At 37.8% G+C, this 17,253-nt stretch overlaps 1 protein-coding gene across 1 annotated transcript; it reads left to right on the forward strand.

Moving 5' to 3' along the window:
• The first annotated feature begins 3,375 nt into the window (after positions 1–3,375).
• Positions 3,376–3,798, forward strand: LOC142163130 (uncharacterized). The gene has a single exon (XM_075220384.1). The coding sequence runs from the start codon at positions 3,376–3,378 to the stop codon at positions 3,796–3,798; it is 423 nt and encodes a 140-aa protein (XP_075076485.1).
• The last annotated feature ends 13,455 nt before the right edge of the window (positions 3,799–17,253 follow it).

The raw sequence follows: 17,253 nt of genomic DNA on the forward strand, positions 1-17,253 counted from the left end.
AACTGAGGACTGAGATTTCTAAAAGGTGTTGGTCTCTACTTATATTGGCATTTCAGAGAGGGGAGATGATCTCCCAAAACCAACACACTCCAGCTTGCCAAATAAAGTGGAAGAAACAGTTAAACAAAACAAAAGAAGATCTCCAGAAAAGTTGGAAGAATTGTTGCATATAATTAACATCACTAAACTAGATTTTGGGTGTCCTGAAAGACTGAAAATATCTTCTATTATATAAATTTGGTAGCTGAAATGTAATACAAACTTTTGCCTACTTTGTGATAATCAGCAATTTCAGTAGCCATGCATCTCTAAAATATTTCACATAGTCGGAAGTAAAGCGACAATATATATTCAGAAAATTTGTGAAATTAATCCCTTCAGTCTTGATTGGCAACTTGGGGCAGCTTGCTGTTTATACATAGCAAAAGAAGCAAATTAGAGTGGGATAGACATAATAGTTCACCAGTTTTTATCTGGCGACTAATTTCAAAGGAGCGTCAATTCTGAAAGGCAAAAAGAAGTTAAAGGAGTAATGAAGTTACACAAATTAAATACAGGTCTTTGATAATGGCTCATTAAAATGAACACATTGTCAAGACATCATAATGATTAGTGTTTTTCGGAAAGATTACCAAAAGAAAGAGTCGCAAGTCCTCGATCCAATCACATAATTTACAAGAAGCAGACTCACCTTTAAGCTAAACCAGGAACAAGAGAACTCATTTCTTTTTCAGGAGATTCATGCAAATAACCTACGAACTTAGTTGATCACTGTTGTTAAAAAACAAGTATGCAATTTCCTCAGAACAATCTTAGCAATCTGTCATGGGCTGCAACTGATATCAGTTACCTCAGCAAGAACTACAAAATTTTCACTACTCTCCACTGAGAACAATAACAACTATTTACAACAAAAAAAAATCTTTAATTTATTTCTTAATGTCCAAGCACAAAATGTTACTCATTAATTCATGAGGTTTAGAACAAAAAATGTTCTTTCTGAAAAGTAACAAATTCTTTGTGACATCACTAATATGATCAAATGTAACCTTAGGATGGAAGAATTGCTTAGTTTTTGAATGCGATAAAAATGTGCACTTGGAATATGCATCTGGGCAATTTTTAACTATTGGAACTAATACATTGATTTTATATTTATGGATCGGGATTAGATTGACAGGTTGTTCATAGGACATAAACAAAATATGCATGTCGGATTTTCGAGGGTATATCGGAAACAACCTCTCTACCTTCACAAGGTAGGGGAAAGGCTGCGCACAAACTACCCTCCCAAACCCCAATTTTGAGATTACACTGGGTTTGTTATTGTTAAATGAAAGTATCAGTATCATAGTCAAAGAAATCACATGCAAACATTACAATTTGAACTAAGTTGCACTTTCACTATGGTCTACAAGCAATCATACAAAACAAAAGTCAGTATTAATAACATATTACACCATATTAGAGCATCAAAGAACCAAAGCATGTGTGCTAAATAATATACTTACCCATCTTCTTCAGGTACAATCCACATTCGATCATCATCATTGCCACTATCTTTGCCATCGCCTACGGCACTGCACGAGGTGGCTGGAGTCATATTGGTTGGTGAAGACATATGCGGTTGAGTGACTATATTTATAGGTTGCGACTGATTAGATTGAGGCTGAGACCCAGTGTTATAAGGTTGGGGTCGATTGGCTCCAATACTAGGTTGAGGCAGATTGACTTCAGGAGTAGGTTGAGGCAAGAAAGTCTCATGTACATGAAGTAGACTAGTTTGAGATAGGAGGGATTGTGATGGGATTACGCAAGGCATTTGAGCTGCTTGAGGCTCTATTGTGTGTGTCTTCCTTTTACGGAATTTTTCTCCTTTACCACTAGTTTGCCCAGCTTGTTTAGATCCTGTATTACCTATCATCTAGGGGAAGAAACAAATAATGTTGATACAATCTTTAGTAAGCTGACAGATAACCAGGTTCATAACTTATGAAGAAAAACATGATACACAGCAGTAGACCAACATAACTAATTATTTAAAAGAACAAAATATGCAAACATTAGATTATTTCAAGACCATAAAGGTGTTAGATCTTGTTTTAATGATGCAAATAATATACATGTGCAGGAAATCAATTACAAGAAGTAAAGAAGACTGCTGGAGTGGTTCATGATTTATAGAGAAAGAAATCAATTAGCATACAATCGGCAAATCTGGAAAGGTCTCGCAAATCTGGGCGGAATCTAATCAACAAATCAATCAGCAATAACAACGATTAGCTGAGTGGGAAAGAATCAAATAAGCCTTGAGTAAAGGCACAAATCAAGGGCAGAATCATGGAAGATTGAAGGATACGAGGAGATTTGGTACGCGAACGCATTTGGAAGAACCAACAATCAAGGAGCAATCTTCATTCGTATCTTTGCTGAAGGAAAGCAATCAAGAGAAGCAACAACTCATTCCTTATTCTTGGAAAGAATCAGTTCTTTCCAGGGATCAAATCTCTTGGGTTGTCAAGCCTCTACCATCCATCAAAGTATTTATACCTCGTTGTAAACCCTAGTGTTTATATATTGATCAAACCAAAATAACTCTCTTTATTCTACTGCAAACAAGCATTGTAGTTCACTAGGATCTGCTGTGTAACAAGTCAGGGAAAGAAAGAGAGCATAACACTGGTGAGGCATTGTATCAAAAACGAGTGCTAGAGAAACTGAGTGAAATTCACTACAACTATACTCGGAAGAAACTCATCTACACAGAACTCCCTTGCAACCAAAGGGGACTGGACTAGGATTCACATTGAATCCAAACCAGTATAAAAATCCTGGTGTCCTTAATTCCTGCAATTACTTTCTGCAATTTACTTCCTGTTATTATATCTGTCAATTTATCATATCTAGTCGACTACTCAAGTAATAAGTCAACTAATAAGCAATTACTTTTAAAAGAGTTACAATTCACTCCCCCTTGTACTTTCAATTGGTATCAGAGCCTGGCTCACATTTTACTTTTGCTTAACAGCTTGTGAGAAAAGATCATGGCAAATCAGGTTATCATAGGAGCTCTTTTTCAGGAAGGAACTTCACAAGTTAGACCACCATACTTCAATGGACAATATTTCTCTCACTGGAAAGTACGAATGGAAATCTTTGCTAAAACTTAAGATGTCAAAGTCTGGAGAGTCATCAAAAAGGGAAACTATCCCCTACTGGCTAGCACTCCACCACTTGCTAATCCTGATGATATAGATTCATACTCAAAAGAGAAACTGGAAGCGGTACAAATGAATAACAAGGCAAGAAACCTTCTTCATAATGCTATAAGTGGTGAAGAATACGAGAAAATATCGAGTTGTGACAGCCAAAGATATGTGGGACAAACTTGAGGTTACCTATGAGGGAACCACCAAAGTAAAGGAAACACACATCAACATGCTAGTTCATGATTATGAACTCTTCTCAATGAAAGAAGGAGAATCCATTGAAGAGATGTTTGTCAGGTTTAGCAAAATAATTAGCGACTTAAAGGCATTTGGCAAACCCTACACCAGTGGTGATCAAGTAAGAAAAATTCTCAGAAGTCTGCCAACCACTTGGCAGACCAAAGTAGTCACACTGGAATCTCAAGACCTAAACAAATTGTCCTATGATGAACTACGAGGAGAACTCATTGCTTTTGAAAGAACGCATCTGAAAAAGATAAATCAAGAAGAGAAAAAGAAAATAGTTGCGTTCAAAACCTCTACTGAAATGGCTGAAAATGAAATTGATGATCCTGAAGCTCTACAATAAGAGATTGCTATGATGTCTAGAAATATGGATGGTCTGATGAGAAGATACATAAATACAAAGAAAGGAAGATACCTACCAAGACGATCCAGACAATAGAACGAACAAGACAAGAACGATGGAAAATGCTATGAATGTGGAAAATTTGGGATATTCAAGCTGAATGCCCAAAACTGAAAAGGAAGATCTCTAGAGGCTTCAACAAGAACAAATCCTTCGGAAGTTGGAGTGATGAGGATGACTTTAACCACGAAGAAATAGCAAATCTTTGCTTCATGACAATTATGAAAAATGAAATAAACAAAACTTCAGGATGCTGGACAGATGAAGACGATTCAGATGACGATAATGAAAATTGTTTCATGGCACGAGGTGAAACTAGTGAGGTAAGATCTTATGACTGTGAAAGATGTAATGAATTGCAGGATATTCTTGATTCAACCTTGAAAGAGTCTCAAAAAATGATGAATGAGCTTAAGAGACTCACTAGGGAGGTTAAAGACTGGAAACTCAAACATGAAGTATGTGAAATTGAAAAGGAAGTACTTCAGGAAGAGTTTGAGGGTCTACAAATGCAGCTCAACAGCTTGCGCAAATCCACCAGTCATAGTTCTGTTAGGTTAAACCAGACGACTTACAAGTCGACTGGAAAGGAACCAACCAGAACCAAGTCAACCATTTGGTCGGACCAGGTGAACTACAAGTCAACTAGGAAAGAACCAGCTAGAACTAAGTCAGCTAGTTCAAAAACTTATGAAAGACCTATTGTCACACCTCCTTTTTGCGTGCCTACCCCGAAGGATAAATGCGTGAGGGAGTTTTTCCAATTTAAGTGACAATATACGAAATGAGATTATTTATTTAATTCAGAGTCGCCACTTGGGAAAGGTTTGGCTTTTGGTTTCCCAAGTCACCGGTTTATCTTGAATCCCAATTCGAGGAAAATATTCGACTTTCCAAATAAAGTCTGCGAACCAGAAATTCTAAGTAAGGAATTCTGTTGACCCGAGGGAAGGTGTTAGGTACCCCCGAATCCCGTGGTTCTAGCACGGTCGCTTAAATTGTTGTAATGGCTAAATATCTGATTTTTATACATGTTATGACTTGTGTTCTTTTATTAAGTTTAAAATGCATTTTTTTAATAGAATTGCAACGTCGTGAAAATACATCTCGAACCACGTCACAATCAATGCACCTGTGGTTGTTAATACATTCCGATTTCGTTGAGATTTGGATTTGGGTCACATAAATGCGCACCCGAATTTAAGTATGTAATTTAATTAAAATCACGCCTAAAGAGTCTAGCGCGTTATTATCTTTGAGGAAAGCCGTGAAATTCGCTAAACGACTCATCTCAAATTCTAAGTATTTTATTATGACCAATTATTGAGGGCCCCGCAATTTGCATTTTTTATTTGGCGAGGCTCGTCTCATTATCATTTTTTTTTAAAAGCCAAACTAATAGAAAACTAAAATTTTTATATTTTTTATTTGTCTCTAACAATAAAAGAAGAAACCCTAATTATTTAGCCTACTTGAAAGAACCAAAACCTTATAAATCCATTTCAGTTTAACCGGGCCCAATAACTAAATAAATAAAAATATATCCTTTAGCAACTCGTTCCAGACAGCTCATATTGTGTTCATAAGGGGGCTGGACGGTTTGAGCCCATAGTGAACCCAGAAACATGACCATGGTTTAAATTTCGAAACCTGCCAGGGTTTTATGCCCAAATAAGCCTTTTTGATTCAAATTGCACGCTAGTCCTCAATCACTGGACACTCGGGCCATTCAATTCATTTAATAGTGCACATATATGGTGAATGCGAACATTAATTTTATTTATAAAAGGGTGGGGACGGGATGGCCTTTCAACATGCACATGCGGCGTGTATTATTTCAGATAGGAGATGTATCTAGTGCTTTTGAATCCAAAACGTATATAGTTGTATAAACCCGGAAATCCAAATTAAAACTCAATTTCATGCTATTAAAACTAAACTACGTGAGTCATTGCTGGATTCCCTTAAGCACGGATTAAATTATGACTCACTGTCTATGAATAATGTATCTAATGCTGAATGAACTTGAATCATACTAAACTCTGCTAAAGAAACTGGATTAACACAAACTTCCAATTACGCCAGCCCAAGACAATCCAAAAATAAATACAAATGAATTGAAATTAGTCCACTACTCGACTGTTTAACGATTAATTGTAAAATACGGATCTAGAACCAGTTAATTCTATTGTTAAAGCTTTCAGTTAAACTAATGACGTTATTAAAGTTATTGACTAAACAAAATTTTAGCAAACTAGATAGTTCATTAACAAACCAAAACCAAATCAAATTATACAGTTTACCTCCCCAAACGATATCAAACAAAAATAAACTTATATTAAGTAATTACACATCAACTAATATATATATTTTAAAGCACAGATGCGGGGTAAACTACATGAGCACAGATGTGGAGGCCAAAGCATGAATATTTCCATTTTTTCAATCTTTCAACTCAAAGTTACATCAAAGCTTAATTCGAATGTGTACCTGAATTGGAAAGTGAGAAGAAGGAGAGGTAAATCAGCAGCAGCAGATAACAAATAACAGTAGTGGCACCACAATCAGCAATATGGGACAAATAAGAAACAGCCCAATGAAACTCAGAGATCCATAAATGTTTTAGAAAAGAAAACCCAAAAGAGCTAAACAAATCGACTCAAAATCAATTGGAAATAGACCAAACACCAACTTGAAATCAACTAGGACAAATCTGACAACAAACAACTCAAACAAACAAGCCTAGAGTAGGTTTGGTTGGGCCTAAATCTCAAACTGAATGTGAATTTAAACAATGGAACAGTGCCTTTTCTGGAATTTTAGAGTTTTTCCCAGGGGGTTTCTTTGCTTTTCCTTTTGTTCTCTATCTAGAACCCTCCTCCTCCCCAGAATCAACTCTCCTCTTTTTATATATCACACACAGACCTCCCTTTCCAGCTCTTAGAGCACTTAGTCAAATAAAATACTGATTCTCTCCCATGTTATTCCTTCTGTTTTTCCACTCAAAGCTCAAAAGAAAAGTATTCCCCATCAGATTCCCCTGACAACCCTCTTTTTCATTATTAAAATGGTTTTCCTTTATTAAAATTAAACAAGTATGGGCAGCATGAATATGTCCTGACAGCACATGCTGTCAAGTTAACTTTAATTCATTAAAGAAATACAATTCACATGCTTTCTGATGTCCAAAATCTAAAATGAATAAACAGGGCCAGTAATTCTATATCAATCCAAACAAAACTCTGAAATCTATATTAAAACTGCAGCTATAACCAATTCAAACTCCTAAATTCTGGATTGAAACTTCAAAACAAAATCAACATCAACAAACAAAAGAGCTTAGCAGAAACATTGAAGCTGAAGCTAAAAACTGAAACTAAAATTCATCAATGCTTAACAGAAAACCCAATAACAGCATTACCACGAATCAGAACACAAACCTATTGAACTATCCAGGTCAAACTTCCAGTCAACAGTGGCACATTATGGGAATGATTAATTCACAATTCCAAATTATGCTAAATAGAGTGAAGGAAATCCTGCGATATATTGAACTTAAAGAAGATTGATGAATATCAAAAAACAAAGAAGCCACACATCACATATAGGGGACAATCCGAACCAAAATCATACATTACTTAAACAACAAAAGAAAACTACTGAAATGGACTATGAAATCAAAACCAGGATTAAAACTAACTATCATGTTAAACTGACTCACACATAACGAACTAATAAACTGACCAACAGTTTACAACATATAAACAAACAATTAGAGAAACTGGACCCAATAAACGGTCTGATGAGAAGGAAAGAAGTACTGAACAAATGCCCAGAAACAAATCAAGACAAAGATACAATTTAAAACAGACAAACAAACTATAGAAGGAAACAAAAGAAATTAAAGAGAACTTTACTGTTCTTTCCTCGGATTTCAATAGTATGCCCTTTTGAACTTGAGTCCTAGTCAGTATCATACATCTATTTCGTGAGAAATAGGCCTACAATACTGAATAGAAACCAGTTGACCTTGAGGCTTTGACACGTCTTGAAACGTTGAAACCCTAGATCCGTCATTCGATGGTTTTTACTCATGTTCGAGCCAATTTGGTTAGGGATTAAGGACGAGGAGGTAAAGAGGATTATTGGGTGTTAGTCTGGGGTTAAAGGAACAACTAGGGCTTGGAGGGGAGATTTTGATCGAAGATTCGAGGAGATCCAACGGGATCCGAGGAAATCTGTTGATGGTTTAGGGATGAGGGAAACCTAGTGGTGGTGTAGTGTTAATTAGGGGTAGATTGGGGTGGTTTCAGGGTTCCGATCGAATCTTCAAACGAAGATTCGAGACGGCGGGGGATGATTCGAGGTACAAGGGTCATGGATTCGTGTTGTGGATGGGGAGATGGCTCAGGGGTGTTATTTTGGTGGTCACCGGGTTTGTTGCCGACGGGTTTATGGTGAGGGGGTGGAAAGGCGGCGCTAGGGTTACGAGGTCGTTTGGTTCGTCTCTTTCAGAGATGAAGGGGGGGGTGTTTGGGAATGAAACGGGTAAAAAGGGTTTGGGGGGGGGGGGTCTTTGACACATTAAGAATTGACTTCTTAATCTTGGCCGTTGGATGAGGGGATCCAACATCTCTGATTAAAAACCAATGGTGGGGCGGTCCGGATTAGTAACGGGTCAGGGACGGGTAAATGGATGTGGGTGAGGGTTGGACGATCTGGACCGTTGGATGAGGATGGATGAACGGTCGAGATTCGCTGGTCTCGAAACGACGTCGTCTGATGCGTTTTTGAGAGTTGAAGGTTTGGACCGGGTACAGGTCTCGTTTGGGCCTGATTTTGGCCCCAAAAATGAAATGGCCCAGTCCAATTTTCTTTTCTATTTTTGTTCTTTTCCTTTTTAATTCCTAGTTTAATTCCGAATTTACAAAAATCCTAAAAATAAATTATAAAACAAAAATTATATTACACAGACATTAATTGATTTTTAGCAATAATTAACACAAAATATCAAATATTAATTGAACAAAATCACACCATTAAACAATAGAAATGACAAAATTACCAAAAATGACATTTTTGTGCTTTTCATTCCAAATATTATTTAATTAATTCCTAATAGAAGAATAAAATCCTAAATTCATGCAACATATTTTTTGTATTTTTAATTAAAAAATAAACGATCACAGACAAAACTACAAATAATTATCCGAAATGCCACGCAGATTCTAAAGATTATACACAAAGACAATTTGTTTTTATTTTTGATTTTTTTTGGAGTAATTGTCATGAGAGCAAAAATCATGTGCTCACAGCTGCCCCTCTTTGTTCGAAAACATGTAGGGTTTTCGTACAAAGATAAAGTGAGCGGATACGAGCGATTTTGTCCGTTTGACTACTTCGTGTGAAGTATTTTTTGAAAGATTTTGACCGAACCTCTGCTTCGAAGGTTTCCTACATATCCTTGGCTAAAAAGGAATCAGGTCAATGTAGTTCGGGAAGTTTTGGTAACTGGGACTACCAGGAGCTGTGGTTTTACTATTACCGTTGTTGCTGCTGCTGCTACTGCTTGCTATTGCTTGCTAACTTCCTTATTACACCAAAAAGGGAAAATCGAAGCTAAGCTAGCTATGCCTATCAATTATGATTTACAAGATTCCTATCTACAATTCTCTTGAAACTTGATCTTGAGTCTTAGCTGATTTTGTTGTAGGCTTCGATCTGAATCTTGATGCTCGTAAGTTGCATGTGCTTGTTTACTTCTGCAGCATTGAGTAAGACAGGATTGGCGGAGCTTGTGACTTCAATCAGATTTCGAGCAATCCGCACCTTTGTTTACTCCAATATTCGAGCTCATTTCTTTTTTGTTCTTTTGTTCTTTTCTATATTCTGGATTGAGACTCACTCCGTAGGTCATCTCGATCCCTGTGCCTCGAGATCAAACCTGCTCAAGCATCGAAATAAACAAACGAACGAAATTTTCTGCCCCCGTCTTACTAGGAAAATTTCGTGAGTTAATTGTCATAAAAATCTACAGAATTGATGAGGGGATTAGAAACCTCAAGTCTAAAAGACGCAACTCAGGGATTGGAGCCCTAATGTCGGCTAAAGAAAAATCGCTCAACTCAGGGATTGGAGCCCTAATGTCGGCTAAAGGAAAATTGTTCAACTCAGGGATTGGAGCCCTAATGTCGGCTAAAAAAAAATCGCTCAACTCAGGGATTGGAGCCCTAATGTCGGCTAAAGGAAACTTGCTCAACTTCAGGGATTGGGGTCCTAATGTCGGCTAAAAGAAAACTTGCTCAACTCAGGGATTGGAGCCCTAATGTCGGCTAAAGGAAAATTGCTCAACTCAAGGATTGGAGCCCTAATGTCGGCTAAAAGAAAAATCGCTCAACTCAGGGATTGGAGCCCTAATGTCGGCTAAAGGTAAATTGCTCAACTCAGGGATTGGAGCCCCAATGTCGGCTAAAAGAAAATTGCTCAACTTAGGGATTGGAGCCCTAATGTCGGCTAAAAGAAACTTGCTCAACTCAGGGATTGGAGCCCTAATGTCAGCTAAAAGAAACTTGCTCAACTCAGGGATTGGGGTCCTAATGTCAGCTAAAGAAAACTTGCTCAACTTAGGGATTGGAGCCCTAATGTCGGCTAAAGGAAAATTGCTCAACTTAGAGATTGGAGCCCTAATGTCGGCTAAAAGAAAAATCGCTCAACTCAGGGATTGGAGCCCTAATGTCAGCTAAAGTAAAATTGCTCAACTCAGGGATTGGAGCCCTAATGTCGGCTAAAGGAAAATCGCTCAACTCAGGGATTGGAGCCCCAATGTCGGCTAAAAGAAAATTTCTCAACTCAGGGATTGGAGCCCTAATATCGGCTAAAGGCGACTAGGGAATGGAGGCCCTATGTCTAAAATCTCAACTCAGGGATTGGAGCCCAAATGATGGCAAAGGTGACTAGGGAATGGAGGCCCTATGTCCAAAATCTCAACTCAGAGATTGGAGCCCTAATGTTGGCAAAAGGCGACTAGGGAATGGAGGCCCTATATCTAAATCTCAACTTAGGGATTGGAGCCCTAGTGTTGGCAAAGGTGACTAGGGAATGGAGGCCCTATGTCTAAAATCTCAACTTAGGGATTGGAGCCCTAATATTGGTAAAGGCGACTAGGGAATGGAGGCCCTATGTCTAAAATATCAACTCAGGGATTGGAGCCCTAATGTTGGCAAAAGGTGACTAGGGAATGGAGGCCCTATGTCTAAAATCTCAACTCAGGGATTGGAGCCCTAATATTGGCAAAGGTGACTAGGGAATGGAAGCCCTATGTCTAAAATCTCAACTCAGGGATTGGAGCCCTAATGTTGGCGAAAAATAGGTTGATATTGGGGATTCTAATCTAACCCCTTTTTTGGAATTTTCTTCTTATTTCTCTTTTCATTTTTTTTAATTATTTTTTGTTCAGTAAAAATGCAGGAAAGAATTTGGAGGAAACTTCCCTTTTGGGTTGATTCCTCGCTGCAAAGCTGTTTCTTGCACTTGTGCATTTCTTTTCCCTTTTGGTTGCACCTGCTTCTTGCACGGTTGCTTTGGATTGCACCTGTTTCAATTTTCCAAACAAAGAACAATTGTCAGTTTGAAAATGGTGGTTGGTTCGGTGGCCTTTATCATTCCAATTGCTTGGTCCCGGCCTCATTTCTGTTGAGAAACTTCGCCATTGATTGGCTTCAAAGGCGAACCCCTTTCAAACTGATAAGACTCAAATTTCAGGATTTCATGATGACTCGCTCGTGTAAGGATTTGGTTCTTATTCCGCTTTCCAGACCTTTGCCTTTGAATTTTTTCTCTTTTTTTTCAATGCCTTTACTTTGGAGTTTATCAAACATCATGATCAGTCGGGATTGGATTGACGCACCACTGAGGCTCACCTCTTGCCAGACGGAGCTCTGTGAAACCGGTCCTGTGTCACGACCCAAACCGAAGGGCCGCGACGGGCACCCGGTGCCTTACTCAACCGAGTACCAACGTAACATATCTTTCTTATCATGTTATCATGAGTAAATGAGCTAGAAAACTTGTCCTGGGATAACAAGAATAAAACATAAGGGAATAGTCAACATATGAAGACCCAACATGATATACAAACTAATATATGTGACATACGGGCCTATAAGGTCGACATGACCATTAGTAAACTTGAAACATAGGCCGACAAGGCCATACAATTATCCATACACCTGACATATGTCTACAAGCCTCTAAGAGTACATAAAATCATAAAGGTCGAGACAGGGCCCCGCCATATCAATCAATACATATCAAAAGCATACTGACCAAATAGGCAACTCCGGAGCAAGTGGAGTGCACCAACACCTTCGCTGAGCTGATATCCTACTAGGAGGACTGTCAACCTATCAATCGGGACCTGCGTGCATGAAATGCAGCATCCCCAGGCAAAAGGGACGTTAGTACGAATAAAGTACCGAGTATGTTAGGCAGGAAAGCATAAACAAGAACAGTATTGTAAAGAGAGAGATAGAGGAGATACAACCTGTAACATCAGAGTGCCTCTGGGGATTACTGATATGAAATGCATAATACATATATATACATAAACTTTTTAAAACATTCGCCTCTGTGGGCATCATCATCATCATATCGTACCCGGCCTCAAAGAGGACTCGGTAAAAGTGTACCCGACCATCATAAGGTTCAGTAGAATCGTACCCGGCCACGTGGAGCTCGGTACACCCAACTGATCAGTGGTTGCACAATAGGTGCCGTACCCGGCCGACAATAGCGCGGCTCGGTAGAGTAAAATAGAGACTATATATAATGCATGCTAGACTCATGGAATCATCTTCTAAACCTTTTGGAGTGACTTAAGAACATTATGGACATCCCTACCATCAATATGAACCTTAGTAGGATTTAAGGATCATACACACTTGTTTAGAATAATTTTATAAGGAAAGAACAACATGGACAACCTTAGTTGCTAGGAGTAGAGTCATTATGAAATAGCGTATCGTTTATGTTCATTTCATTTTAGACCATGCCAAAAGAAAGAAGAAAGTGCCTTAACATACCTTAAACCCGTTGAGTCCTTAATCCCTTCCAAGCAACTCTTCAAACAAGTCAACTCAATCTATCATAGTATAAGGAGATTCAAAATCAGTGCTGAGCAAAGGCTAAGTCTATAACTTAAGCTAGTAGCTCGTTTACGTAAATTTGGGCAGCATCTCCATTGTAACAAGGGCCTCCTCCAATACCATATACCAACAACAATGACCAGAGCAATCCATCAATACATAATTATCAATATCAAGACACCATATAACCACAACAAGTCACAACTACATTACGACGAGCGGCAAACTCCGATTGGAATCCGTATACCCCTTATCAATCCTTATAGACTTCTTACTTCAACATAAAAGTATCATTAACTTGATAATGAAGTCATTAATCAATGATTCCAGCCTTATACCATATATTTATAACAACGAAAATAATCCACAACTTCAACTATCCCCAACTAGCAACTTTATTCACTAGTTCAGGTCTAGCCCATCCATTTAACTTAATCAATATCAAGATAACCTTAGGCACAAGCAAGAACATAATATACATACCTCCTACAGTAACTTCAAGTCAAAATCCAAGTTATATTCATTTTACAACAACCCTTAATAGCAATACAACACCATAGAAGTGACTTAAGCTAGTCCAAGTATTATCTTATAGTTTATCATCCTAACAACTTAACCAACATACAAGCAAGCTTAAGAACAATTAGTAGGTTGTTATACTCACCTTAGACAGCAGCAACAACTTGGAATTTCATCCAAATACAGCCCACAACAATCCTCAATGACAACACAACCTCAAAGAGGTGTTGTTCTTCACTAGAACTAAGTTTTGATGTTGAAATATGGTGTAATCACTTTGGAATCACTTCAAACCCTTGTGATATATGTTTAGGAGGGTTAGGAGAAGTTTGGAGACGAACTTTAGTTGAAAAATGAGCAAAAATAGGCGTCCAAATCGTTTATAAATTGAAGTAGGTCAACCACCGCCTAAGTGGGTCCCATTGGGAGCTACTTGTGCGGTCTCGCGAAAATGCGAATATCTCTCTACTCCGATGTCGTATTGACAAACGGTTTAATGCATTAGAAACTAGACTCGTAGACCTTCAATTTGGTAGGTAGAACACCCCATTATTCCAAGTATATTTGGAGAAATTCTCAGATACATTTGACCTAAATTTCAACAAATTTATGAATGTAACTTGTGATGTCCTTTGCCAACTCTTGTTCCACAACTTGCTTGCCTTCAAAATGTATAAAATGAATATCATACGACTAAAATAACTCATATAATAACCTCCTTATCATGTTAATAACCCTAGTCTCACCCCAAAGTACATGTTATAACATTCGAAACTTGTCGACTTTCGACGAAACTTATTTTCTTCAATTGGTTTAGCTTCTAAGATTTCCAACCCTCTTGGTAATCGTTATTCATGATCTTAAATATTTGTAACCTCCAAGGTAACATTATTAACTTACTTTATTTGCTTCCAAATAGAATCTCATTTCCGAGCTTACATCAATGACTTACGATGTACTCTCACGTATGAAAACTTGGGTGTAACATCATTCCCCCCTTTGGAACATTCATCCTCGAATGTTGACTGATGCACTTATCAATTTCATAAACTATGGCTCTTACGAATACTTTAATGTTCATCTTGCCATCTAAGCAACAGTTTTGTGAATAAATCCAAACGCTTGGGCATTCCCCCCTTTTAGGCCTCTTTGTCACGCCATGACATGTGGTCGGAATTTTTCCAACATCGTAACATTTGCTACCTTATATCATGCAGTATGTACGACTGTGTCCTTATATGAGTGCCTAGCGACTCGTCTTCCCTTTTTCCTCCATCTTTTAGCCAATCTATAAGCCTCACCGTATGAACATATACAGAATTATGAAAAGCTGTCCCTCTAGAAATCTATAGGTGTATTGATGTCTTTCGCTTGGTACTTTATCGAACTTAAGACTATTGCTATCTCTTGTTTCATAGCCTTGCATATCTATCCTTATGGATTTACTACATCTAGGCAGGTTATACTATACCATAAAACTTACTTCGTTTTATAATTACCGAGGCTTGCTACCCAACTCCAGGTTACTCTCTCGCTGCTTATCCTATATGTATAAATCTAAGTCCTTTAGTGCTTCCTCATTTTTATTCATCTTAAGAATAACAAACAAATCTCATCTCATACTTTGGAACTTGTACCCATCTATTGTTTATTCACCTTAATGTTGATCTATAATCTATCACTGATAACTTGTAACCTCTTACGTAATACACTGTCACTAGGGCTCACATTTTATTGGGGAACATCTGAAGTGATTTTCCTGATCCACCTAGGGATAATACTATACTTCAATAACCATATTTCATTGCATCCCAACGCGATTCATCTTATGGGGGTATTCTAATCCCGTGCAATTAATGAAATCCCTTTCTCGTTAAATCATTACTCAATCAAAGGCCTAAGAATCATCCTCTTATCTATCACAATTACACCCTTATTCTACCGCCAGGGCAACATTCCATCTCTTCTAAATGCACCTAGTCTTAGACTCTTCTGGGTTCATTCAGGATGTATAGAGTTTTTTATTCATATGGAAATCATCAGCTCCCTTGTTTTGATGGGTTTAATCCCGAGGAAATACATATTCTCGTCACCTTCTCACTCATCTTTTCATATCTTTACTCCTATCTACCTAAAACCTTGTTGCTCTACAATACTTTACCTTAGGACCTACACCGATCTATTTATACTACTCCCAACCTTCCTTTAACTTGATAGCACCATAAATTTCCTTTTGTGCCTTCTCAGTTGTCCTTAAATGTAAGCAATTACTTTTGATGGTCGTTCTATCACTTGTTGCATGAATACTTGGCTTGTCCTTTTTGCCCACGGATACTATAATTTCTTGTACCTTATATGATCTCAAACATCACCTTTGATAGCTTCTTTTTTTTACCATTCATTAGCCATGATAGGTGCCACTTTCTTATGGAGTGTATACAATATTGTAGTGAGACTGTTGTTACAGGATCATTTACTCTCTAGCTCACTATGCTTAGGTGGAAACCTTCTTCCTTATTTCCTCAACTGGTCTTTCATTGTAGTACTTAGGGAGACCTTCTGGCTCTTGTAAAGTTGCGAGCTTGATATATCGTACACCCGAAGGTAATTTTCGTTATTCTTACTTGCCTATAATAATCCTTAGTTACATAAATTTATGTCTTTGTGCTCGTAGGGTTACTTCTAAGCTCAAATTTTTATTGTCTCCTTAGTGACACTCTCTCTTATTTTCATAAACCTTTAAAAGTGGTACCTTTAATTGCCTCAACTCCTATCTGAATTTTTTTCAAATGATTGCGATCTTGTATCTGCGAGACTGAATTCATTATGCTGCAGTTCACTACATTTATCTTGCATGATCTATTGATTTATCCGTGACCTCTTGTCTAGCCATAACTGGGCTCTTCCTAAATCAACTACTAATTACTCGTTGGTCCATTCTCATATATATATATCCATTCTCATATATATATATATTTATTCTGCATAATCCCTCTTGGGATATATCCTTTGTCTTAACTTATCTCTCACCACTAGCTCCAGATGTATCAAATGTCCATTCATACTTATTTATCAATAACATCCTGGCCGGAAACTTTTACTGCCTCTCCCCGGTGTCGTGCTTGTATAATGTTCTGGATTCGCAACATATCTGCAGGAACTGAATAAATGCAACATCATCCCTTTCTCCTTTTTACCACATTCTTCCTTTACCATTCCATAGTTAACTGAACCGCTTAACTCCGACTTAATACCATATCACACCATATTCCCTCCTTCAGGGGAGTACTAAGATTTAGTACTACGACGATCTACCTATACTTGTTTTACCTTTTCATATTCGGCGTCTTTTCACATTATCAATGAACATTAATCACCTTATGGTAACCTTCTGTACCAGGGATAACTAAATTTCTTACGCACGAAGGTGACACCTACGGTAACTGGCACATTTAGTCCTTTAAGATTAACTCTGCTCAGAGTGCTTGCTTTAGGTAAGCGACTTCCTAAATAACCTTTAAAGGTTATTCGTCTGTTGTCTATTCTATTATTGTTTGGAGCACGATCTTTGAAATTCTCACGATGTCGACCATTATCAAATCCTCCGGTCCCTAATTCATGTTCGGTTTTATCTTGTTCACCAGCCCATACTGATTTTTATTACTCTGGGGTCTAACCTTTCCTCCTGGTAATCACGTTGAAGTCACCAACTCATTTCTCGAAATAAAAATAT

The sequence above is a fragment of the Nicotiana tabacum genome, chromosome 8 (genome assembly GCF_000715075.1).
Source record: "Nicotiana tabacum cultivar K326 chromosome 8, ASM71507v2, whole genome shotgun sequence".
Classification (NCBI taxonomy): domain Eukaryota; kingdom Viridiplantae; phylum Streptophyta; class Magnoliopsida; order Solanales; family Solanaceae; genus Nicotiana; species Nicotiana tabacum.

Bases quoted from the DNA above. Each gene is read 5' to 3' on its own strand.
- LOC142163130 (XM_075220384.1), top strand. From the start codon at position 3,376: ATGTGGGACAAACTTGAGGTTACCTATGAGGGAACCACCAAAGTAAAG.